General features: G+C 39.8%; 2 protein-coding genes across 2 annotated transcripts in view; both read left to right on the top strand.

Annotated features, from left to right (window-relative positions):
* The first annotated feature begins 7,329 nt into the window (after positions 1-7,329).
* The window catches only part of LOC103520694, a 20,623-nt gene continuing 2,340 nt past the window's right edge, over positions 7,330-25,612 (top strand). Inside the window, 14 exon segments of the mRNA XM_026831727.1 lie at positions 7,330-7,473; positions 8,219-8,873; positions 11,133-11,196; positions 11,476-11,904; positions 13,516-13,958; positions 14,780-15,062; positions 19,596-20,632; positions 20,634-21,309; positions 21,312-21,536; positions 21,816-22,017; positions 22,020-22,726; positions 22,975-23,347; positions 23,701-23,941; positions 23,977-24,914. Of these exon segments, the coding sequence (XP_026687528.1) occupies positions 8,476-8,873; positions 11,133-11,196; positions 11,476-11,904; positions 13,516-13,958; positions 14,780-15,062; positions 19,596-20,632; positions 20,634-21,309; positions 21,312-21,536; positions 21,816-22,017; positions 22,020-22,726; positions 22,975-23,347; positions 23,701-23,941; positions 23,977-24,914 (6,016 nt within the window). The 5' untranslated portion in view covers positions 7,330-7,473; positions 8,219-8,475.
* On the top strand, positions 22,929-23,945 carry LOC113472179. Its single transcript, XM_026831820.1, has 2 exons — positions 22,929-23,347; positions 23,701-23,945. The coding sequence occupies exons 1-2, from the start codon at positions 22,975-22,977 to the stop codon at positions 23,943-23,945; spliced, it is 618 nt and encodes a 205-aa protein (XP_026687621.1). The 5' UTR covers positions 22,929-22,974.

Genomic DNA, 25,612 nt, shown 5'->3' with positions numbered 1-25,612 from the left:
GAGAAATTTCGTTACCTGGGGTCCATGATAGACAAGGAAGGAACATGTAAATCTGACGTCCTGAATAGAATTCAAATAGCTTGGAACAAATTTAGATCAATGACTGGAGTTCTATGTGATCGGAAAATGCCGGTAAAACTTAAAGGAAAAATCTATAAAAGCGTAGTAAGACCAGCGCTACTCTATGGAAGTGAATGTTGGACAATGTACAAAACGTATAGCAACAAACTGAGTACAACAGAAACCAGAATGTTGAGAATGTCAGGGGGAGTCACGTTAAAGGACAGGATTAAGAATATCTACATCAGGGGAAGCTTTGGAGTTAGAGCGATTGAAGAAAAGTTAGAAGAAAAGCAGCTGAGATGGTTCGGGCACGTTAAAAGAAGACCGGCAGATCATATGGTCAATAAAGCTCTAAGTATAAATCTACCAAGAAAACACACAAGAGGAAGGCCCAAGCACACCTGGTGGCGGCAACAGAAGAAAAGACTGGAAGAAAGTGGACTATCAGAAGCTGACACCCAAAATAGAAGAGTTTACCACCCTGCGAACAAGGAGAGCTGACCCTAACAGTGGACCACTGATGTAGGGATTAAAGCAAGGAAAAATCTGGTGTGAACATCACACGACTTTCCTTATCCTATTTAATGATGCTTATTTGAGTGTTCTTTTTCTCTAACTTTTACAATATCTCTAACCGTTTTGCCGCTTTAGCTGAAAACTGTGAAAACCGCCAAAATCGGTCGAAATCTGTCCAAAAGCGGTCAAAATACCGCCAACCGCAGCACCTATCTCAACTAAACGTTTTGTGTTGCATCCTTGTAACATTCGTGAATTACATATTAAATTTCAAGTCTCTAGCTCATACCGTCCCCGAGGTATTGTTAAATTACACCGAAAACCGCCAAAAAGCGGTAAAATGCCGCCAAGCGTTGCACCGGTCTTAACCGAAAATTTCGTGTTGCATCCTTGTCACATTTGACAGCCAAATTTCAAGTCTCTAGCTCTTATTGTTCTCGAGATATTTTGTTTACAGACAGACACGGACCAATGGCTGAAACTTTGGATTTAGGCTCTAGGGACCTCAAAACGTGTTTTGGCACTAAAAACTGACCATCGAAAATTTGACCCGATTACATTACTTTCCTTCCTATAGGATAAGGAAAGTAATAAAATAATACTTTCAGTGATAATGATGATAATATAATAAATGCAAATCCTGTATATATAGCAATATGAGCAGCAATAATTCTGCTTCCATTTTGAAAATAAATATGTTTGGCAACCGGGGAATTGAGGGAGGAAAACCGCATAGATGGGACAGGGCGGGATACATAGACGGAAAAGTGAAATGTAATGTATTGTATAATTTGTATAGGTACTTGTTAAACATAGGAGCAATTTACTCTGCATAAATTAGTGTGACTTTTTCGGAGTTTTGAACTCAGATTTAGATTTTTTTCACAACTTTTTACGTAGGAATCGACTTTTTATTAATAATATTTTCCCAATTGCAACTTTTTACGTAGGAATCGACTTTTCATTAATAATATTTTCCCAATTGCAACTCCTCCATTCTTACGTACAAATACCAACAGAGATGTGCATATAGGCGATTTACTTGTACTTGTTCAAAATCTACATAGTTACCTACCTACCTACCTACCTATGTATGTACCTACCTTCTTACCTACGAGAGTTCATCTTAAAAATAGAAACTGTTCCATGTACAAGTGTAATGTATGCATAATGTACTTATAATAGGTACATATGTGCGGGTATGTACACTAATGGTTCGTACAAATACCAACAGAGATGTGCATATAGGCGATTTACTTGTACTTGTTCAAAATCTACATAGTTACCTACCTACCTACCTACCTACCTTCCTATGTAAGTACCTACCTTCTTACCTACGAGAGTTCATCTTAAAAATAGAAACTGTTCCATGTACAAGAGTAATGTATGCATAATGTACTTATAATAGGTACATATGTGCGGGTATGTACACTAATGGTGTCAAATTGTACATCCATGTAATTCCAGAGTCCACACTCCAGGGGCCAAGTGTAAAATCTGGATAACTCTCTGTCCTCTATCCCTGGGGAGGTCGAAGTAGCAACGAAACGTCAAGGACCAAAAAGCAAGGATCTGAGAGCCCCACTTCAAAATCGTCTTAGCAACAGAAGGCCCTAAAGCAAAGATCTAAGAGCCCCATTTCCCAATTCGGCTAGGCAACAGAAGAGCAAGCTAAACCAACAAAAGGGCACCCTAAAGCAACAAAAGGTCATTCGAAACCAACAGAAGGGCACTCCCTAAACCAACAAAAGGACACTCAAAAGCTACAAGAGGGTGCTCAATAGCTACAAAAGGCCACTCGAAAGCAATAGAAGCAACAGGGCGCCTTAAAGCCGGTTGGCTGAACAAAATACTTTCCACCCTCTCCTCCCCCTGCAAAAAAGTACCTACTTGGCTGACGTTTCTTACTGAATCACACACACCTACAGATAAATTCAAATTTTTCACTTCAAATAACATACGTAGCAATATTAATAAATAACTCAAGACAGGGCCATAGCACTGAGAGGAAACTGAGCCCCACCCCCAATATCTATGCACAAAAAATGGGGATTTATCAAGAGAATTTTATTAAAAGTAAAAATCTTACTCACTCGAATTTTATAGGCGACTCTGCGATATCTCATGTTGAACCGGGCAGTCGAAAAAATCCAAATACCAAGCAGACTAAAAAAGCCAAGTACAGAAGATAAGGGGTCCATCTAAGTGATCTGACAGTTCTGTGAATAACCCAAATACCCATATAAAAGGGTTTAAAATTTACTACAATTAAAGGGCACGGCAGTGCTCCGCCCCACCAAGTCAGCGCTACTAGAGATATACGCCACAGACCAAGTAGCAGGTAGTTTAAAATGTAGGTATACCATAATAATATCCAAAGTATCACCATTAAATTTGGAACCCAGGGACAATAGAGCCCGATAGCCCCATTATGGGGTCATATTAGTCCTCCCTCATACCTCCCCCATTGAACATAACTCGAGAAAAGCAATTCAAATAGACTCATATACGAAGATACATTTTGCAACAATTGAAACTCAACTGACGAAGTTTCGGGGTGTTGTTTGAAATTTATTTTCAAAATGTAAACACTTGAAATGGTGAACTTTTTTGTGAGTTGTGTTAATATTTTTCGGTGAAGCTCTTGTGAGATAGACATTTAGTGACTTTTTTGGTTTTAAAATATTTGGTTGCAGAATTGGTAACATTATTGGACGTTTTGGTTGAAAATTAGATATGTTTACATATATATCAATACTATGTAAATATCCTAAGTTCGGTATCCTTACAGGTGGCAGTGTTTAAGAGAAGGTGTAGGTATTCCCAAGAATTCTACAACCCCTTGGAACTAAATAGGTACTCGTAGATCTTGGCTAAAAATATCCTTGTTTAAATAATATGGTCGTTAAAAAATGTCCATATTTCACTGAATTCAAAATGCCCATATTTTGCACCCCCACTAGGGGCATTACCTCAGTATCTACTTAGGTAGTTATCTAGTTATGTATCTACCTAAATTACCTACAAAGAAAATTTTGTATTCAGTAGGTAGGTATGTAGGTACTATGTATACATGTTTTTTTTTTAACTTTTAGACAAAATGGAGTTTTTGGAATTTGTTTAGGTAATTGTCTATTATTAGTGTTAGTGAAACAATTCAATTGTCACCTATTAGGCATGAACGTGCAACATTTAACGAAGCGATCAGACGTAGTGTGTGGAAACAATTTCTGACAGGGTCCCACGTCCCATCTTTATTGGACTTCTAGGTAGGACATAGGAGTCCATGTAACCTAACAAAGTTAGTTACGGCTGTTAAGCAATGTACACATTACGGTAGTGTATTCAGTCCCAGCCACGGTATGGAATTTTATCCTCAACATTGTTTGAGACTGTGACCGCAATGGTAGTAGCCTACTGCTGGGGTAAAAGGAATCTTTAGTTCTATTTGAGCAGAATAAATAATCACCTTTCTTACTGCTTTTGCTATGGCCGAGGTGAGGCGAGAAAGGCCGAGGAAAGCCCTTTCTACGGTTTTCTCAGACCAATGAGGACTTTCTAAGACTCTCTATTAGAACAATTGCATCACAGATAGTAGCCCAGAGTTCCAGAGTACTACCAGCTTCTATGTACCCATCTCCATACGTCATTCAAGGCGTACCTATACGCTCATGAAAGCAAATATTTCATAGGTGTTTCCTCGTTGAAGCAGAAATAAATCAAATCTAATTGACTAACGTGAATGTATTGTAGAAATATGAATGTAGAAATAGATAACGCGTAATGCAAATGACTATCTGGTATTCAACTCGAATCTTTCTAGACAAAATATTATTGAATTATTTCGGGGATGGGCACCTAGGAGCAGGGTCGTACCAACTGGAGGAGAAAAGGGAAATATTTCCTTTTGGTTCCCTAAACCCTAAAGTCGTAAACTATGGGTATAATGGCGGCAATGGAGGTGAGAAAGTTAAAATAAAATTTATCAAAACCATGACTCAACAGAGCTATAATCTAATTATGAAGGTAGGCAGGTAGGTAGTTCTTTAGAAAATATTCGTTTAACAGTGTTGGAAGAAGAAGTGAAAAAGTTTGAAGCCTAGGTTCTATAAAATACCATCTTTCATCACATCAACTGAGTTGCCAATAAGTACCTATAACCAGGCCTGTCCACTGCTAGTAGAAATAGTAGAATATTACTATGTACTCGTACCTATAAGTATGTACTTTAATTTAACTATACAATAGGTAGCAAGGTAACATGACTAACATGAACGTTAAGGTAATGAGACTAAAGTATGAAGTGATAACTAGGAACCTAGGATCTAATAGGTCTTGCTAGTAATAGTAACTAAGGAAATGTAAGGTATGTGGGATAAGAATCCATATTCTTATCCCATGGGATGGATTTTTTTTATCAAGATTCCAGGCAACTCGTCAAACCGGAGACCGGACCCAGAACATAATTTCTCTTTCCATAGTGAAAAAAAGACATTTTCTCTGAAACACAAATTTATTTTTAGTCAGGTTGAGTCATCAGCATGTTTGTTAAATATTCTTCAAGTTCTGGAAAAGCTTTGACTAATGGTGTGGGTAAATTATCATGAATTACTGAGGTACCTCCTAATAAAGTTACTTCACTCCTATTCTTGAAGTTTTTCAACTCCACTCAATCTGGGGAGGTTGATGTGAGTAGCCAGGTTGTCCGTTAGCAAAGAGAGGTCAAAGCTTTGTCCAAAGATGAAGGTTTGTATACTTTCGGTTATGAGCACCAATTCTGAAACTCGAGAATTGAAGTAGGTACTAAATTTAGGAAGATATGAAAACCAATCTACGATCTCAAAGGTGTCAGTTGAGAAGCTGAAATCAGTTATTAATCTCAATGGTCGAATCGAATCTAAACAGTAAAACGGTGGGTCGTACAAAGAAAATCAAGGTGAGACATGGTATGAAGAAAAGTCTTGAATTATTTTTCATTCCCAAACGTAAGAAGTCAAGAGAAGAAGCTACGATTCTAATAATAGGTATTCACCAGTTGTCTTGCTTGCTTATAAAACGAGTATTTGGCACGGAGCCCTGTCGAGTGTTTGTTGATCTCCCTAAAATCTTGAAAACGAAAATAAACGGAGCTTAGAGCTTCAGTTTGGACTTCAGTGGACGTCACTTCTTTTGGTGTGTCTTCGACTTCTTTGGCAAATTCAGGTATTATCTCATCGACAGGAAGCTCTGTTACTTCTTCGACAGTCACCTAATTTTATTTTCTTGATGATTTTCTTTTTGAACCTCCCTTTACTGTAAGTTAAGTTCTCAAACCATAACCATAATAAGTGAAAAGAGAAAGAAGAAGGATTTACACTCTGAAATGCCCATTAGTTTGTAGATCCGAGGTGAAGAAATAAAGTCAAAAGACGATTATTCTTAAGGTAATACTAAATGGGATTGGAGAATTTTATATGTCACACTAGGGATAGGGTAAATGTCAGTGTCGAGTGATAGTGATGACATACATAGTAGTCAGAAAGCCTGGTACAAAACTACAGCACAATATGATACATAGTAGGGATCTAGGTATCTATTCATATTATTAAGCAGGTTGTAGAAAATGTTTTGGACGGTATGACCCCAATCATTCGTAGTTTCGTACTACATTCTTAGTAGGTTCAATTAAAACAGTCCAGCAAACAAGAGGAATGTAGAGCCTGTAGGCGTACTATAATGCCTTGTTTCGAATGCTAAAATGATTGCTAAATATTGGAATGTGTTTTATTGCTACAGAAAAACAAGCTAAATTGGTATAAAGATGGCTGTTTCACAGCTTTTAGTTTCTTAGTTACAGTGGCATTTACAATTATATCGTAGTATGTCACACAAAAAGCCCACTCTGAGGTTTAGGTGTAGGGGCAACTGCCCCAAAGGATAGGTTAGCTTATACGAATCTACGAATCGTAGTCCATCCATTTCGTAGTGCCAAGGATTTTCTCTACCAGAGGATTTCCTTGGCGGCCCAACGTGGCAAAGCTACCCGCATGTTTGGTGCACTGTCACAAGTTGGATCAAGTCCATTATCTGCGAAATCTATGCAACTAGTTCGTAGTGTCCCTTATTAGAAAGATAACTCCATACACAAAAAGCCCACTCCAAGGCTTAGGTGTAGGAGCATACAGCCCCAAAAGATGGATATCGCCTTGAACTTACACACTGAAGATATCTCGATAGCCATACAAACTGATCCTTTGACAGACGAATATATTGTAACTAATAATGAACCTGTAGAGGAAGTGATTCCCAGTACTCGTGTTGTGCCTTTGAAAGGAGAAAGAAAATCTTTGCATCAAGAAAAGAAAGTCAGTGAGCAACCGAATCAGGCTGAACAACTCAACAATTTGGATGCTCCCACTTTACCTCTCAGAAGAGAACGCCGGTCACTTTCCAAAGATGATGTCAAAAGAGATGTAAAAATTATAAATACAGCTCCAACTGAAAACAGTGGAAGTTCAGTGGTACATCCTCCTCAAGCTGTTGCACCAAGTGAAGAGTTCTGTAGACAACAACCTACTGCACGTCCTCTCATCTCTGCCATTCAACCTCTTCCTAGAACAACAAACCTCCCTGAATCACATGATAGTCCTCGCCCTCCACCACGCAGAGAATCTCCACCCAAACCTCCAACACGACAGCCAGTGCAATACCTTGACGAGACACATTTCATACATTCACTACCTTACAGGCGCATATCTTGCATAAAAAATAAAGAAGAAATGAAAATCAACTCCGAAAAATGTCCGAGATAATGAGTTGAAAATTATTTAAGTGTTTGAAATTTTTAATCGTGAGTTATGTAAACTTTTTTAGAAGTTGGTTCTATAAAAAACCCCTTTTGAAAATCAAGTTATTGTAAGTTAAAACTGTCAATTTGTGTGTGGAAAATTTTGCCTAGCAAAGAACAAGTCAGACTTCTGTTACCTTGTGCTATTTTCTTCAGCTCAAACAATAAAATATGATTAATTAACCAGAGTTAGCTTCGTTTTATATTGGCGCTACCTAATCTTTTACTAATAATACGAGTATACATGTATGTGATCTATAACATATTACCATTACCTAGTAACTAGATCTGGTTTGAATTTCAGTCGGTGCAAACATAGTGCACTCAAAACCTAAAATAACCAATTTAAAAGATTATTTGACGGTAGTTTTCACTTTGACTTCATTCTAGACATTTTTTGAGGTGATTTGTGAAAGCTCTAATCAGGTTTCAACCATCCCAAGGATTCATATCCATTCAGTTCACTGACTTGCCCTCTATAGGTTTCTCCACATCAAGAATTTTTAGGTTAACTTAGCTTAGAAGCCCTTAGAAAACAACGACTTATCTACTCACAAACTCTAATAAATATAAGACACGGATGACCAAAGGTTAGTAAAAAACTCAAGGTCAAATAAACACTCTCAGTAGATAAGACAATTTACATTCACTTCACCATACAACATCAACACGACATCAAATTTGCCAATACTCAAATAAAGAAAATATCACTTCAAAGTTGACTTAACAGGATAGATAGCTTTCGAACCGATCCTAAAAATAAATGTTTTCAGTATTTGATTACATGATTAACAACTTAATTCAATTCTCCAGAGAAGACTAGTTTGACAGCAATGTGACTAACATTAATTTGATTTTCCTAAACGCGAAATAAATCGCGATTTTCAAAATCTCACGAAATCCCCAACACCTCCGATCGATCCCAGCTTTACCAGAAGCAAATCCCGCAAACTCCCCCAAACAAGTCCGGCGAACTCCCCCAAACTATCCCCAATACGATCAAAACTTTCCCCCCAGTCCCCGCTCAGTGAACATTTCCCCGCAACAATGACCGCTTCCGCCCCGTTAGAATGAGTAGTAGCGATCGTTTGAGTCGTAAGCGCAATGTGGAACCCCATTCCTCCGGCCAAGGCTCGCGAGACTCTTCTTGCAGCAGTCAAGTTCGCTGTGGCTGTCAGTACTTCCAGACAGACAGCTTGCTACCCGAGAAGCAATCCCTGGTTGGCATCAAGCCCAATATCACCACCATAATGAACACGCTCAGCAAAACCAACGACATGATTGCACCCGTGATAGACACTGAAACAGCGACTAACAATCAAGGTCAACCTGCAAGTGCAGCACAAGGTGGTACTTCCCCAGCTGCTGATAGAGCAGCCCAAGGAGCTAGTACTTCTAATGCAGGAGGTTCTGGTTCGAGCCCTGCCCTAGCCAGCACCAGTGCTCCTAATACCTCAGGAAACACTGGGTAAGTAACTAGGGTTGAAATCATCATGAGAGAACAATGAGGACGTACCGTGGTATGACTTCAGAGCTGAAAAGTGGTAAATTTTGAGGTACCAAAACTGAGTTACCAAAGAGTAAGATTACCTTCAAAATGTACTTTTAGCAACTGAGGTTAAATTTACATTATTCAGTTTCAAAACGTCTGACACACTGACACTGACTTTAGGACAGGTTTAATCTCAAATGTCCATTGAGTTTGCTCTCATTAACAATTTGTTTGGAAATAATCTTCGTTTAGCCAAATTCTAATCCACCTATCTTTTCTTCATATCCGTGACCTTTTGAGTCCAATTCTCTTTCATGTTCTTTCCTCTCAAAGATCCAAATTGCATAATGGTATCACTTAATTACTCTCATCTAAGCAATTATATCACCCCTATTCTATTCAACACTACATATTTTTATTCTACATTATCTTGCTGACATCGGACTGAAAAGTCTTTTTCACTCAGTCTAATACATTGAAGTTTATTTTAATCGAGTATGTATTCAACAGAATCACAATTTTACTAAAACAACTTAAACAACGCTGAAAATTTTACTAATCTAGCGGCCTTGACATTAGATACAAGTAGATACCCCAGCTAAATCCTAATCCTATCATAGTGTGACTAGTGACAAACACGTGATAATCACTACAAGTTGTTTCACCAAATAACCACACATGAAATTGGAAATGAATGCGCAGAAATAGTACGAACATCTGTAATGAACTACTCAGGGGCAGTTGCTTAGGGTTTGAGGTGAGAACATCCTGTCACAATGTACACACACAGTCACAGATCAAGGATGAACGTAAATATTTGGAAATTTTAACAGCACATACTATTGTCATCCGAAAGATAGAAGCACCTATCAGGTTTCAAGTCAGTCGGTCTAATAAAACTGGCTCAAAAGTTAGTTACAAAATTTACCCTGTTTGTATCAACAACAGCAACACCAACACCAACGCCAAGAGGCCAAGACCAACAACAAACAAACGAACAAAACAGATAAATAAACAAACAAACTGATGACCGAAACAGACAGAGATCTCAAGTCAAATAAAACCATGGAACAAAGGAGGGCATACATTTAGACAATTTAAAGGAAGAAAAACTAAAACATATGTATATACATTTCGATCAAGCCGCCTGATGATTGCACTTGAATTTAGCAACAAACAAATAATATTATTGATGCATGAAATAGACTATGTACCGAGAATATTATGTACTTACAATGTACATACATATAAAAATTTTGTTCCCCCCAAAAAAAAAAAAAAAAAAAAAAAAAACGGTGGTTTATGATACGAAAATTTAGTGTCGAGATTTTACTTTTTTTTTTTAATGATGATAAAAAATTGATGTAGGTAATCCAGTAAATGATTGTATTCTCTGTACAGGTGGTCTCATATAACGTGTATAAAGTTTACACTGTGTATGGGCCACCCTGATTGACCACCATAAAATCGACTTAAATTCACCTGGGTTTATTATTATGTTAAGGCGGTCTCTTCCTGATCCCTTATGTCCCGCGTCCATTTTAGTTTAGGACTATTGCAAAACCTGGGTTTACTTGGGGTTTCGGGTTTCGATCGACAATAGCAGACACTTGTGATACTCGTATGTAAATATCTACAATTCTACACTGTGTAACAGTTATTTCCATTTTCTTTTCATTGGAAGATAGGTTAGCAAGTTAGCATCTCGTGTTAAATTGGACTGAGACGCTCTGTATCGCCTATTCTTATTTTGTCAAGTGTTCACTCCTTTGCGCTTTCGTTTTATTAATGCCGTTTCCTTCAGCATTTCTTCTCTCCTTCTTATTCTCTTCCTCGCCTTCTTCTTTTTTTTTTCTTCATCGTGTCTACACCCACAGTAATTCTAAGCGATTTTTTTTTTTTTTTCAAGACACATTTCTTTCGAATTAAGTGTGTTAGCCAAGACGGGCCGCAAGCATCGTTCCGTGGCATAATGCACATCATTTCTCTGATTAGACCAAGCGAGTCTGTGTCCCATAACGCGAAAAAAGAGTCGGATAAATCATTTTGTTTACGTTTTGCTCAACAAAAGAATTTTTCTGGTGTCAATAAAATTCAGTGATTTATTGTGATGGTGAGCCCTTCTTCGACTGACGCATAAATGTATGTATTTTATTTTAAAATAATGAGCTTGTGTTGGATATCCTTTAAGTAAATTGTTATTTATGTCAAAAATGACCCTTCAGCTCCACGAAGAAAGAAGAGTTTGACTCAATCTCTCAGAAGTGAAGGAATATTGAAGGATGTTGACAATAACAGAGTAAGTGTTACCAGCGTCATGTTCATGTAGGACCACTGTTTACTACCTCTAAGGAAATGAACCATGTTACTGATATAAATTTAGAAGATGGGGAGCAAGGGGAGAAAATGAGAGGGAGGGAGAACAAGAAGAAAATCGAATTCCTATACACTGAAAATACTAAAATAATTTCCATTTTCGAGGGGAAAAACTAACAATAAATAGAAAAAATATTAAAAAGTGAATCAACTTTATAAAAAAAACCTTATAATTTTCTCTCTGTTTCTGTCTCTATTCCAGGACAACAAATCCTTAAGATCAGTACACTCGATCATGGAGCCTGAGCCAGGACTTCACCAATATCCAACCCCAGTGGCACCAAGAAGAAGATCTCGGTCATTAGGAACATCCCTAACATCCGAAGATAGAACTTCCCGCGGTGCTGACTCTATGCCATCCGAGGAGCATGAAGAAACAGTTGGGTATGCCATTGTGGAGAAGAACCCAGTCCCTCCTGCAACCCCACCGAGGAGTAAACCACCCCGACCCCCTCCCCCCTGCAGGAGAAGACGCACTTTCAACATCATCAGGGATCAAGGATTGACTAATTTCTTTACCTTTCCTCGACGTAAGAGTTATGTAGAGGACCCTTCAGCTCCACGAAGAAAGAAGAGTTTGACTCAATCTCTCAGAAGTGAAGGAATATTGAAGGATGTTGACAATAACAGAGTAAGTATAAAATAAAATGTGAGAAAATAAGTATTAGGTAAACAGTAGTTCTACCTGCTGCTGGAAAGCAGGATATATGGAATCTGATTAAACATTGTGTACAATACTTTGCCAATTTGCCATACAATCTGCTCCAGCTTTCCTGCTTCTCAGCGTCATGTATGTAGGACCACTGTTTTCTAGCTCTCAGGGATGAACCATGTTACTAATACATATAAATTTAGAAGATGGGGAGTAAGGGGAGGAAATGTGAGAGGGAGGGAGAGCAAGAAGAAAATCATGTACACTGAAGATTTCCATTTTCGAAGGGAAAAAGTAACAATAGAAAAATATTAAAAAGCGTATCAACTTTATAGAAAACCTTATAATTTTCACTGTTTCTGTCTTTGGTGATTTATTGTGATGGTGAGCCCTTCTTCGACTGACGCATAAATGTATGTATTTTATTTTAAAATAATGAGCTTGTGTTGGATATCCATTAAGTAAATTGTTATTTATGTCAAAAATGGAATAGGTGTTATTAACTTATGAAGGTTGATTTCAGATTGTTTCTTCTAATAATAAAGAAATATTACGAGTTGTTTAGATTTCGACACGTGGGTATGTTGGAAATTTGGGGCACATGTGTTTGTAAAAGAAGCACAAACTAAGGAACCAATGAGTAAGATAGATCCGAGGTATTTGTTGAAAATGGATTTTGAAATTCCTTCGAAAATTTCGGCAAAAATATTCCAATTTGTTGATTACTTCTTGGGCCCGAAAGATCCTTTTTTTCCGGGTGTATTCTACTAAACTACTAATTTTTGTTGTTCTCAAAAAAGGTTACTCGCAATGAAGCAAAGGTTGTTTCATTTAAAGAAGCCTCTCGGATATTCACGTAGTAAATGTCAGTGTCGAGTGATAGTGATGACATACATAGTAGTCAGAAAGCCTGGTACAAAACTACAGCACAATATGATACATAGTAGGGATCTAGGTATCTATTCATATTATTAAGCAGGTTGTAGAAAATGTTTTGGACGGTATGACCCCAATCATTCGTAGTTTCGTACTACATTCTTAGTAGGTTCAATTAAAACAGTCCAGCAAACAAGAGGAATGTAGAGCCTGTAGGCGTACTATAATGCCTTGTTTCGAATGCTAAAATGATTGCTAAATATTGGAATGTGTTTTATTGCTACAGAAAAACAAGCTAAATTGGTATAAAGATGGCTGTTTCACAGCTTTTAGTTTCTTAGTTACAGTGGCATTTACAATTATATCGTAGTATGTCACACAAAAAGCCCACTCTGAGGTTTAGGTGTAGGGGCAACTGCCCCAAAGGATGGGTTAGCTTATACGAATCTACGAATCGTAGTCCATCCATTTCGTAGTGCCAAGGATTTTCTTTACCAGAGGATTTCCTTGGCGGCCCAACGTGGCAAAGCTACCCGCATGTTTGGTGCATTGTCACAAGTTGGATCAAGTCCATTATCTGCGAAATCTATTCAACTAGTTCGTAGTGTCCCTTATTAGAAAGATAACTCCATACACAAAAAGCCCACTCCGAGGCTTAGGTGTAGGGGCATACAGCCCCAAAAGATGGGTTAAGCTTATACGAATCTATTTTAGAAAGATAGGTCCTGTGTTAAAACAACTATCGACATCAATAGGACAAGTTTTGGGGAATTTGTGCTAAATGGTAAGCGCAATGTGGAACCCCATTCCTCCGGCCAAGGCTCGCGAGACTCTTCTTGCAGCAGTCAAGTTCGCTGTGGCTGCCAGTACTTCCAGACAGACAGCTTGCTACCCGAGAAGCAATCCCTGGTTGGCATCAAGCCCAATATCACCACCATCATGAACACGCTCAGCAAAACCAACGACATGATTGCACCCGTGATAGACACTGAAACAGCGACTAACAATCAAGGTCAACCTGCAAGTGCAGCACAAGGTGGTACTTCCCCAGCTGCTGATAGAGCAGCCCAAGGAGCTAGTACTTCTAATGCAGGAGGTTCTGGTTCGAGCCCTGCCCTAGCCAGCACCAGTGCTCCTAATACCTCAGGAAACACTGGGTAAGTAACTAGGGTTGAAATCATCATGAGAGAACAATGAGGACGTACCGTGGTATGACTTCAGAGCTGAAAAGTGGTAAATTTTGAGGTACCAAAACTGAGTTACCAAAGAGTAAGATTACCTTCAAAATGTACTTTTAGCAACTGAGGTTAAATTTACATTATTCAGTTTCAAAACGTCTGACACACTGACACTGACTAACGCCTATGTCAACAAACCGACCAACCCCGCCTCCCATTCTGAAAGTTCCAAGTACGTCCCCTGATGCTACGTCCAATGATAAACCTAATGATGCGTCCAATTCCAAAGAGAAGCAATACCTGAAGCTGCCCCCTGATGAAGAAATCGTCTCTGCAGAGGATGAGGATTATGAAGAGGAAGAGGAAGAATTTGATGAAGAGGAGATGGAAGAGGAAGAAATGAGTGAAGAGCAGGGAGAATTTGATGAGGAAGATGAAGAAATGACAGCTGTTTACGAAAAACTACCGCCGCACCGCTGCTGCCCAATGTAAAACGAAAATAGAACGGCACAACACACAAGGCGGGTGTAAGTGTACATAGAGCTATTTGAAACAATGTTACCCCAGCCCTTGCCCCGGTCCGCGCTGGACATTGGGGATATTTCGCCCGTGTAATGTCAACTGAATTGCTTGATCAAGTGCGAAAGAGTTCTAAAAGAATGCGAAACAGGTGCGGGGATTTATGTATATCCAGAACTATTTTGAATATTGTTTATTTGTAGCATGTTTTAGTTCAGTGAAATTCTCACGTGTGAAAACATTTCTATTAATTTGCCTCAATGATTTTGTTTGCCTTCCAGGGATCACGAATACGAACCGATAACGCCTATGTCAACAAACCGACCAACCCCGCCTCCCATTCTGAAAGTTCCAAGTACGTCCCCTGATGCTACGTCCAATGATAAACCTGCTGATGCGTCCAATTCCAAGGAGAAACAATACCTGAAGCTGCCCCCTGATGAAGAAATCGTCTCAGCAGAGGATGAAGATTATGAAGAGGAAGAGGAAGAATTTGATGAAGAGGAGATGGAAGAAGAAGAAATGAGTGAAGAGCAGGGAGAATTTGATGAGGAAGATGAAGAAATGACAGCCAGTTTGTGGAGACCTGATGCGTATTATTTTATCTCAGAGATGTGACTTTTTCACTAGGCTGGATTTAAAGAGGGAGCTAGTTAAAATGACAGTGAAAAAGGCGAAACATAAAACCTGATATGACTCTCTTAGGCCAGCCACCCACTATCAAGTAGACCTGACAGGTACACCAGGTCTACCTGATAGTGAGTGACTGGCCTTACATAAGACATGTAGAGCAATCAGAGATTCTTTGCCATAGAGTTATACGTATTACCTTTATAAAATGTTAAGCAAGTATCTATACTTACACAATTTTTTCAACCACAATTAGGGTCCGATTAGTCCCAACACTCCCAACTCTTTGCTGTGTTATCATCGTTTTTTCAACCACAATTAGGGTCCGATTAGTCCCAACACTCCCAACTCTTTGCTGTGTTATCATCGTTACACCGTCTTTGCTCTGTTATCATCCTTACACCGTCTTTGCTCTGTTATCATCTTTACACCGTCTTTGCCCTGTTACCATCCTTACACCGTCTTTGCTCTGTTACCATCCTTACACCGTCTTTGCTCTGTTACCATCCTTACACCGTCTTTGCCCTGTTACCATCCTTACACCGTCTTTGCCCTGTTACCATCCTTACACCGTCTTTGCTCTGTTACCATCCTTACACCGTCTTTGCTCTGTTACCATCCTTACACCGTCTTTGCTCTGTTACCATCCTTACACCGTCTTTGCTCTGTGACCATCCTTACACCGTCTTTGCTCTGTTACCATCCTTACTCCGTCTTTGCTCTGTTACCATCCTTACTCCGTCTTTGCTCTGCATGTTATCATCCCTCTTGCTTGCTCTGTTACCATCCTTACACCGTCTTTGCTCTGTTACCATCCTTACACCGTCTTTGCTCTGTTACCATCCTTACACCGTCTTTGCTCTGTTACCATCCTTACTCCGTCTTTGCTCTGCATGTTATCATCCCTCTGGTCTTTGCTCTGTTTCAGTGACCTCCTCGAGATCAGCGCCCCCGGTCCCCCTGCAGACCTACATCTGGGAAGACCTCCGGAGGCAGAAGATACGAGGCCTCTACCCGTGGACTCATCTGTACAAGGGTCCTTTCACAGGATCCCTCGATATCGAGCTGTAAGTATCATGTACGTCCAAGCTTTTGTATTCATATCACGGGAAAGGTGTTCGTCCGTTCGTCGGATATCATTTTGGTGGGATTAGTGATTCAGAGTACTGTAGAACTTCTACGGGGTCCTTTAAACGGGATTGACCGAAAAATCAAATATTGGGGGTCCTTAAAACGGGATTGACCCAAAAATCTAAAGTGTCTAGTTCACTGTCCATTTGTTCTTTGATTTCGTGCTCCATCGGGTCTTTGGAAGCCCCGTTGAAGGTCGTTTTAAGATTAACTTCTACGGTTAATTGATCCACTACTATCTACATATTTTTTACAGTGGCATTTACAATTATATCGTAGTATGTCACACAAAAAGCCCACTCTGAGGTTTAGGTGTAGGGGCAACTGCCCCAAAGGATGGGTTAGCTTATACGAATCTACGAATCGTAGTCCATCCATTTCGTAGTGCCAAGGATTTTCTTTACCAGAGGATTTCCTTGGCGGCCCAACGTGGCAAAGCTACCCGCATGTTTGGTGCATTGTCACAAGTTGGATCAAGTCCATTATCTGCGAAATCTATTCAACTAGTTCGTAGTGTCCCTTATTAGAAAGATAACTCCATACACAAAAAGCCCACTCCGAGGCTTAGGTGTAGGGGCATACAGCCCCAAAAGATGGGTTAAGCTTATACGAATCTATTTTAGAAAGATAGGTCCTGTGTTAAAACAACTATCGACATCAATAGGACAAGTTTTGGGGAATTTGTGCTAAATGGTACTCCCAGCCACAAAAGATCTTATCAGGTTGCAGCGACATAGGGCGTTTATTATAGCCGATGGCCCTACTTATACCAATACCTACTCTTCCCACCAAAGTTCGAGCTGTGAGTCTGGCAAGCAATGAGAGCTAGGTACTTGTCCCGTACACTGACATCAGCATTCTGTCTCAAATATAAATAGAACATAACCACCTAGTTTACGAAAAACTACCGCCCTCATCGACAGGAAGCTCTGTTACTTCGACTGGTGCTTCTTCGACAGTCACCTAATTTTATTTTCTTGATGATTTTCTTTTTGAACCTCCCTTTAAGTTCTTAAGTTCTCAAACCATAACCATAATAAGTGAAAAGAGAAAGAAGAAGGATTTACACTCTGAAATGTCCATTAGTTTGTAGATCCGAGGTGGAGAAACAAAGTCAAAAGACGAAGGTAATACTAAATGGGATTGGAGAATTTTATATGTCACACTAGGGATAGGAACCAATCCCTAAAAGGTACAGGGTTGTAGTTTCGTATAAGCTTAACCCATCTTTTGGGGCTCTTTGCCCCTAAACCTAAGCCTCAGAGTGGACTTTTTGTGTATGGAGTTAAGATCGTAGCTAATAAACTATTAGTATAGCTTGTTCCTACTATTCCATTACACAATGCCCTTGAAGCCTGCAACTACAAGACCACCTTTTTCAGGAATAAACCCCTAAGATATAGTGAATAGGTTAATAACAGTACACCAAAGAGTATATCAACAGCACTGAACACCGTGGGTATTCTTAACACACCTGAGAGTAAGCACAGTGCAATAAGGCATGAACGTGCAACATTTAACGAAGCGATCAGACGTAGTGTGTGGAAACAATTTCTGACAGGGTCCCACGTCCCATCTGTATTGGACTTCTAGGTAGGACATAGGAGTCCATGTAACCTAACAAAGTTAGTTACGGCTGTTAAACAATGTACACATTACGGTAGTGTATTCAACTTTTGGGGCTCTTTGCCCCTAAACCTAAGCCTCAGAGTGGACTTTTTGTGTATGGAGTTAAGATCGTAGCTAATAAACTATTAGTATCTATAGGTTTTTCCTACTATTCCATTACACAATGCCCTTGAAGCCTGCAACTACAAGACCACCTTTTTCAGGAATAAACCCCTAAGATATAGTGAATAGGTTAATAACGGTACACCAAAGAGTATATCAACAGCACTGAACACCGTGGGTATTCTTAACACACCTGAGAGTAAGCACAGTGCAATACCTTGACGAGACACATTTCATACATTCACTACCTTACAGGCGCATATCTTGCATAAAAAATAAAGAAGAAATGAAAATCAACTCCGAAAAATGTCCGAGATAATGAGTTGAAAATTATTTAAGTGTTTGAAATTTTTAATCGTGAGTTATGTAAACTTTTTTAGAAGTTGGTTCTATAAAAAACCCCTTTTGAAAATCAAGTTATTGTAAGTTAAAACTGTCAATTTGTGTGTGGAAAATTTTGCCTAGCAAAGAACAAGTCAGACTTCTGTTACCTTGTGCTATTTTCTTCAGCTCAAACAATAAAATATGATTAATTAACCAGAGTTAGCTTCGTTTTATATTGGCGCTACCTAATCTTTTACTAATAATACGAGTATACATGTATGTGATCTATAACATATTACCATTACCTAGTAACTAGATCTGGTTTGAATTTCAGTCGGTGCAAACATAGTGCACTCAAAACCTAAAATAACCAATTTAAAAGATTATTTGACGGTAGTTTTCACTTTGACTTCATTCTAGACATTTTTTGAGGTGATTTGTGAAAGCTCTAATCAGGTTTCAACCATCCCAAGGATTCATATCCATTCAGTTCACTGACTTGCCCTCTATAGGTTTCTCCACATCAAGAATTTTTAGGTTAACTTAGCTTAGAAGCCCTTAGAAAACAACGACTTATCTACTCACAAACTCTAATAAATATAAGACACGGATGACCAAAGGTTAGTAAAAAACTCAAGGTCAAATAAACACTCTCAGTAGATAAGACAATTTACATTCACTTCACCATACAACATCAACACGACATCAAATTTGCCAATACTCAAATAAAGAAAATATCACTTCAAAGTTGACTTAACAGGATAGATAGCTTTCGAACCGATCCTAAAAATAAATGTTTTCAGTATTTGATTACATGATTAACAACTTAATTCAATTCTCCAGAGAAGACTAGTTTGACAGCAATGTGACTAACATTAATTTGATTTTCCTAAACGCGAAATAAATCGCGATTTTCAAAATCTCACGAAATCCCCAACACCTCCGATCGATCCCAGCTTTACCAGAAGCAAATCCCGCAAACTCCCCCAAACAAGTCCGGCGAACTCCCCCAAACTATCCCCAATACGATCAAAACTTTCCCCCCAGTCCCCGCTCAGTGAACATTTCCCCGCAACAATGACCGCTTCCGCCCCGTTAGAATGAGTAGTAGCGATCGTTTGAGTCGTAAGCGCAATGTGGAACCCCATTCCTCCGGCCAAGGCTCGCGAGACTCTTCTTGCAGCAGTCAAGTTCGCTGTGGCTGTCAGTACTTCCAGACAGACAGCTTGCTACCCGAGAAGCAATCCCTGGTTGGCATCAAGCCCAATATCACCACCATAAATGACAGCCGAAGAGTTGCAGGCTCAGATGGAAGAAAGATTCTTCAACCAAGGAGCTGCTAAGAGTTCGATCCCTGTGAAAAGCAAAAGTCAACCAGGAACATCAAGTGCAAAACCTCCCAGTGCTTTGAAATCAGAACCTGCTGCTCAACCTCAGAGCTTCCAAGAGAAACTGAAGACACAAGCTGACAAGTTCAAGGCAACACTTCAAACAATGTCTAAAAGAAAAGAGGCACCTAAAGAAGGAACTGATGGGGGTGAAAATGAAGGTGAACCACCTGCCAAATCAAGATTTAAATTTCCAAACAGACCTAAATTTGACCGATCTAAATTCAAATTGCCGAACCGACCAAAACTGAAAATGCCAGAAAGATCGTCTAAATTTAAAATGCCCGAGAGGCCAAAATTGAAAATGCCGGAGAGGCCTAAATTTAAAATGCCCGAGAGACCTAAATTTAGTCTGCCGGACAGATCTAAATTTAAACTGCCCGATAGACCTAAAATTCAACTTCCGAAACTGCCAAAGAGATCAAATAGTATTAAAGAGAGGGGGGATGCCACTGCTGGAACTTCTGCCATGGGTTCCAAGAAGAACTTGTTTGACTTCGGGACCTATCCTCGAATATTCAACAAAAGAAAAAGAGAGGAGACTAGTCAGTCAGAATCTCCTCATCTCAAGACTGAAAGCATTCCAACCACATCGAGTGCTCCATCAACACCACTCTGGAAACGAGCCAATCTAACACAGAAGTGGGGTCAAATGATAAACGAATTGAAAGCAAAAGAATTCCACAAGAAGATGAAACCAAATGACGATACATCAGTTAGTCAGTCGTCGTCTAATAACAAACCAAGGACATTCCCTGGTACGGAGTCACTGGATGATTCTGAAAGACAACAGACCAGGAGTGCAAGCAGTGGTCTAGACACAGACAAAGAACAACATTCTTCAGGCACATCTTCATTAAGAGACAGGAAAGGTGTTTTGGAAGAAATCAATTCAGATGAATTCTTCCTGAGAGAAAAGGGACTCAGTTGATTCTGAAAGACAACAGACCAGGAGTGCAAGCAGTGGTCTAGACACGGACAAAGAACAACATTCTTCAGGCACATCTTCATTAAGAGACAGGAAAGGGGTGTTGGAAGAAATCAATTCAGATGAATTCTTCCTGAGAGAAAAGGGACTCAGCCGAGACAACGTTGATGTGAGCCAATTCCTTACCAGAGAAATAAGAGATGCATTCAAAGCTGATGCTGATAAAGAAGAAAGTGACTTCGAAGACGAGGAAGAGATTGTACCAGAGCCAGAGGAAGTGCCTGAAAAACAAAGAACGCCACCACAACGATCAAAATCTTTCAGTCGATTCATGTCGAATACTATCAGTAGATTCCATAAGAAAGATAAAAAGGAGTTGGAAGAAAAGAAGGATCAATATAAAACATATCCACCAAGGAAAGCAGAAAGGAAAAGAAGAGAGTCTGAACTGTTCGTGGTAATTCCATTGAAAGATGAAAATGATCCCGAGTTTGAACCCTCAATACCTGTTAATGACCACACAGACGAGGACTATGAAGTTCAGAGACAAGTCTTCAAAGCTGTGCCAAAACCAAAGCAAGAGATTCTGCCAATACCCGAACCAGAGAAGAAATCTCAAACACCAGATGAGAAGAAAGAACCAACCCAAGTTACACCCGTCACACAAGTTCCAGAATGCCAATACCCGAACCAGAGAAGAAATCTCAAACACCAGATGAGAAGAAAGAACCAACCCAAGTTACACCCGTCACACAAGTTCCAGAGGAGAACAAAGAAAATGTTGCTCCGATCCAGAAAGTAGTTCAAGCTCAAATAGAAGAATACCCTTCAGCTCCACGAAGAAAGAAGAGTTTGACTCAATCTCTCAGAAGTGAAGGAATATTGAAGGATGTTGACAATAACAGAGTAAGTGTTACCAGCGTCATGTTCATGTAGGACCACTGTTTACTACCTCTAAGGAAATGAACCATGTTACTGATATAAATTTAGAAGATGGGGAGCAAGGGGAGAAAATGAGAGGGAGGGAGAACAAGAAGAAAATCGAATTCCTATACACTGAAAATACTAAAATAATTTCCATTTTCGAGGGGAAAAACTAACAATAAATAGAAAAAATATTAAAAAGTGAATCAACTTTATAAAAAAAACCTTATAATTTTCTCTCTGTTTCTGTCTCTATTCCAGGACAACAAATCCTTAAGATCAGTACACTCGATCATGGAGCCTGAGCCAGGACTTCACCAATATCCAACCCCAGTGGCACCAAGAAGAAGATCTCGGTCATTAGGAACATCCCTAACATCCGAAGATAGAACTTCCCGCGGTGCTGACTCTATGCCATCCGAGGAGCATGAAGAAACAGTTGGGTATGCCATTGTGGAGAAGAACCCATTTCCCTACACGACGCTCTTCCGATCTCTCCCCCGTGCAGGAGAAGACGCACGTTCAACATCATTAGGGATCAAGGATTGACTAATTTCTTTACCTTTCCTCGACGTAAGAGTTATGTAGAGGAGTTACCCACTGTAGAGAAGAGTTATTCAACACTAGGTCCCACCCGACCACCCAGACACAAATCAAAAACCAGAGAACCTGTCTACGCAGATGGATCCATCCACTCTGAAATCTGTTACATCGACAACGAATCAGAAACTAAGAGTTTAAACATACCAGACTTTGTCGATGATTTCAAACCAGAGTACGGTGGTAGTTTAGAAGAGAAAGATCTGCAGTCAGACGATGTTATAGAGAAAATGAAAGGGAGACCCTTGCCTGCCCCACCTCGGCCACCAAGGAAATCAAAACAAGATGGTGAAGATAGTGATATTGAAGATATAGAACAGGATGCTAAGATATCAGGCACTACGCCTCCTATTGATAATATCGCCTTGAACTTACACACTGAAGATATCTCGATAGCCATACAAACTGATCCTTTGACAGACGAATATATTGTAACTAATAATGAGCCTGTGGAGGAAGTGATTCCCAGTACTCGAGTTGTGCCTTTGAAAGGAGAACGAAAATCTTTGCATCCAGAAAAGAAAGTCAGTGAGCAACCGAATCAGAATGAACAACTCAACAACTTGGACATTGTGATGTCTTTCAAAAAACCAAGTTTTCTGTACCTACGTTAGAATTCTTTTGTTTTTGTTTACTAACAAGAAAACGACACAATCACAATAGACAACTTTACAACTGAACATCATCCAAGGCCTAAGCCATTGTTCGTTTATCAAGATGTCAATCCACAGTACTGAATAATGGAGCACTACTCTTGAGCACTATGTTCAAACTGTTGTTTACTAATGCAAAGGAATTGATTATTAGGTCATTTTCCTAGATGTTCAAACTAATCTGTGTTACTGTACCGCTTGTTTTCACCGCGTTCTTATTTACATTATGGCTCTTAGTAGAACGTCAAGAGTCTGCAACAAGTATTGATTCAGACAACATCACTATATGGCCCACGCAGCCCCGTGAGTACCTTTCCGCGAGGATATTGTTTCGCCCGCGGCGCGAAGGGAAGCTATCGCGCCGCGAGCGGTTACATATGGCCAAGTTTAGCATAACGACTACCAAGCCTACTAGGAGAACGACAGCAGAAGGACACATCAACACAAGGATACATGGGAAACAGGCCAAGAGATCAACAAGTCGCCGCCGGGCCTACACGATGGATATCAACTCGGAAGATTACAGTATTAAGAAACACGGTAGGTAAATGGATTTTAAATTGCAAGTCTTTTCCTTTTTCCTACCCAACCTAGCTAGCTGATAGTTTCAAAGGGTTCTCTCTGCTTGAAAAGAACAAGCACAAGTCTTCACGATGGTTGAGACGAGCCATATAAACATGGCTAGAGACCATCACCCCGGTGTATGACTGATAAATAAAGAGATATTTTCTCCATTTTGTCATCACTTTTCAGCTATAGCTAAAAGCCGCTACAGCAACGGTACGTAACTGGATTTTAAAATTCAAGTCCTTTCGTCTAGGGCCTAGCGAAGACGCGCCTTACGGCTAATTTTTAAAAACTGATAAGCTATGTCGAATTTATTTCATGTTTAGGTAACTGGAGTGCAAACCCGGCCCAGTACGCATACGAGGCTCGAATGAGTGCTTCCGCAGAACTCAAGTCAATTCTAGTCAAAGATATTCGCAAGCAATTTTTCCAAATCACTGCGCACAGGAAGAATCTCTCCCAGTTAGAAATCCTCAAGAACCAATCCAGAGTCCTGTATGACAACTACATGAAAATAATCAACAAATCTACGACTATCAACTATTGGAGAAGATTACGAGATGCAAGGTAATATTCCCCCCCTCTCAAGCTGTTGCACCAAGTGAAGAGTTCTGTAGACAACAACCTACTGCACGTCCTCTCATCTCTGCCATTCAACCTCTTCCTAGAACTACAAACCTCCCTGAGTCACATGATAGTCCTCGCCCTCCATCACGCAGAGAATCTCCACCCAAACCTCCAACACGGCAGAGAGACAATGATTCTATCAATGGAGATGTTAGACGAGATGGAGATAGAAAAGTAACAGTCGTACCAGGTCCAGAAACTGAAGTGACCGTTTTGAAAGCACAGAAGTTACAAATTCAGGAGCTGGATGTTGACAAAATTCACGTGAATGAGTTACAAGCCTCCAAGATAACTGTACATGATGTTGATAGTGATGTGGTTAATGTATCTCGCATCAATTCAACCTCTGGCAATCTAATCATTGATAATATTGAATTACCCAGTGATATATTACAAAGTATCAGTCAGAGCATTACAGGCGCTATCTCCTTCTCCTCAGCCACAATGCCGAGTCCAAGATCTCAACACCTGCCTAGTGATACTGAGAGTGCTAAACAAGATCATTCAACCCAAGTGTCACCCTCACAACAATCAACACAATGTCAGACACAAGCCACCCCCTCCGCCCATGAATCCACTCAGACCAAACCAGAAGCCCCAGACACTTCAGACCCTGTCAGACCCAGCCGCCGCCGATCCTCCCCAGACTATTCTGTCCCTGTCCCCAAGTACTATAGGACACGCAAGTATAGCTATGACTCTGATGACGTCATGATTGTTCCTATCCCTGTACCGCGCATGCGCAGGAGACATCACCACAGTAGCGATACAGCGGCCAGTTCCAGTACTAGAGATGATTCCGACTCTGCATTGGATCTAGGTCGCAGGTTTATCAATGTGGTAAGCTCAGACATTATGTCTCTCATTCAGACTTTCATATCACAACTACCTCGTGGGGAGAAGCAACAGCAACGTCTCACCCTTTCTCAACCTCCATGGAAACGCTGCATATTTTGCCAAATATAGAGAAGTGTTGCCTAAGGAACTCTTCACTAATGCCTGCTCCTTGTACGAATATCGTATTGCCACCCTTGGGCTTCTCATTAGGCGCTAGGCGCGTTAATAAGCTCTCTCCGTACACTTTCTTGTCCATGGGCGTACGGTCGTCGTTAGTTTCCCGCTTGGCCGTCACGAAATTACCGTACAGTTCACTCTGGAATGTAAGATAAGAGGACTTTGGATAAATTATGTTTGGAAATTTTCAAATCAACTAATCAGATTGTTTAATCCAAGAGGTATACATATACTGAGCTTGAACTCCGATTGTGATTGTGGCCCCGGCCAATACTGTAGTAGAATTTCGATTTACATTTTGGCGAGGTTCAATCTATGAGGGAATAGTCATACCAATTGCTGAAAAGCAAGAAAACCAGGAGTAGGTTATGGTCGTGGTTACACTGGGCTAGGCTAGACGAGGCTTGAAAAAAATATAAGTGAAAAATCGACTTTTTTTCAAGCCTAGCCAGTGTGTAAAAGCCTAGCTCTGTGTATAAAAACCGCCTACGTATATCGAGGGTTTGGAGGGTTTCAGCAAGAAAAAAAAAAAAAAAAAAAAAAAAAAAAAAAAAAAAAAAAAAAAAAAAAAAATATTTTTATTTTCAAGGGGAAAAA

The sequence above is a fragment of the Diaphorina citri genome, unplaced genomic scaffold (genome assembly GCF_000475195.1).
Source record: "Diaphorina citri unplaced genomic scaffold, Diaci psyllid genome assembly version 1.1 scaffold71, whole genome shotgun sequence".
NCBI classification, from domain to species: Eukaryota; Metazoa; Arthropoda; class Insecta; order Hemiptera; family Psyllidae; genus Diaphorina; species Diaphorina citri.
The sequence above is the reverse complement of the archived record's forward strand: the minus strand, read 5'-3'. Positions and strand labels throughout refer to the sequence as shown.

Coding starts and splice junctions, on each gene's coding strand:
- LOC113472179 (XM_026831820.1), top strand. CDS start 22,975: ATGTTCAAACTAATCTGTGTTACTGTACCGCTTGTTTTCACCGCGTTC. Junction 23,348..23,700: donor TTACAGTATTAAGAAACACG/GTAGGTAAATGG, acceptor TTTCATGTTTAG/GTAACTGGAGTGCAAACCCG.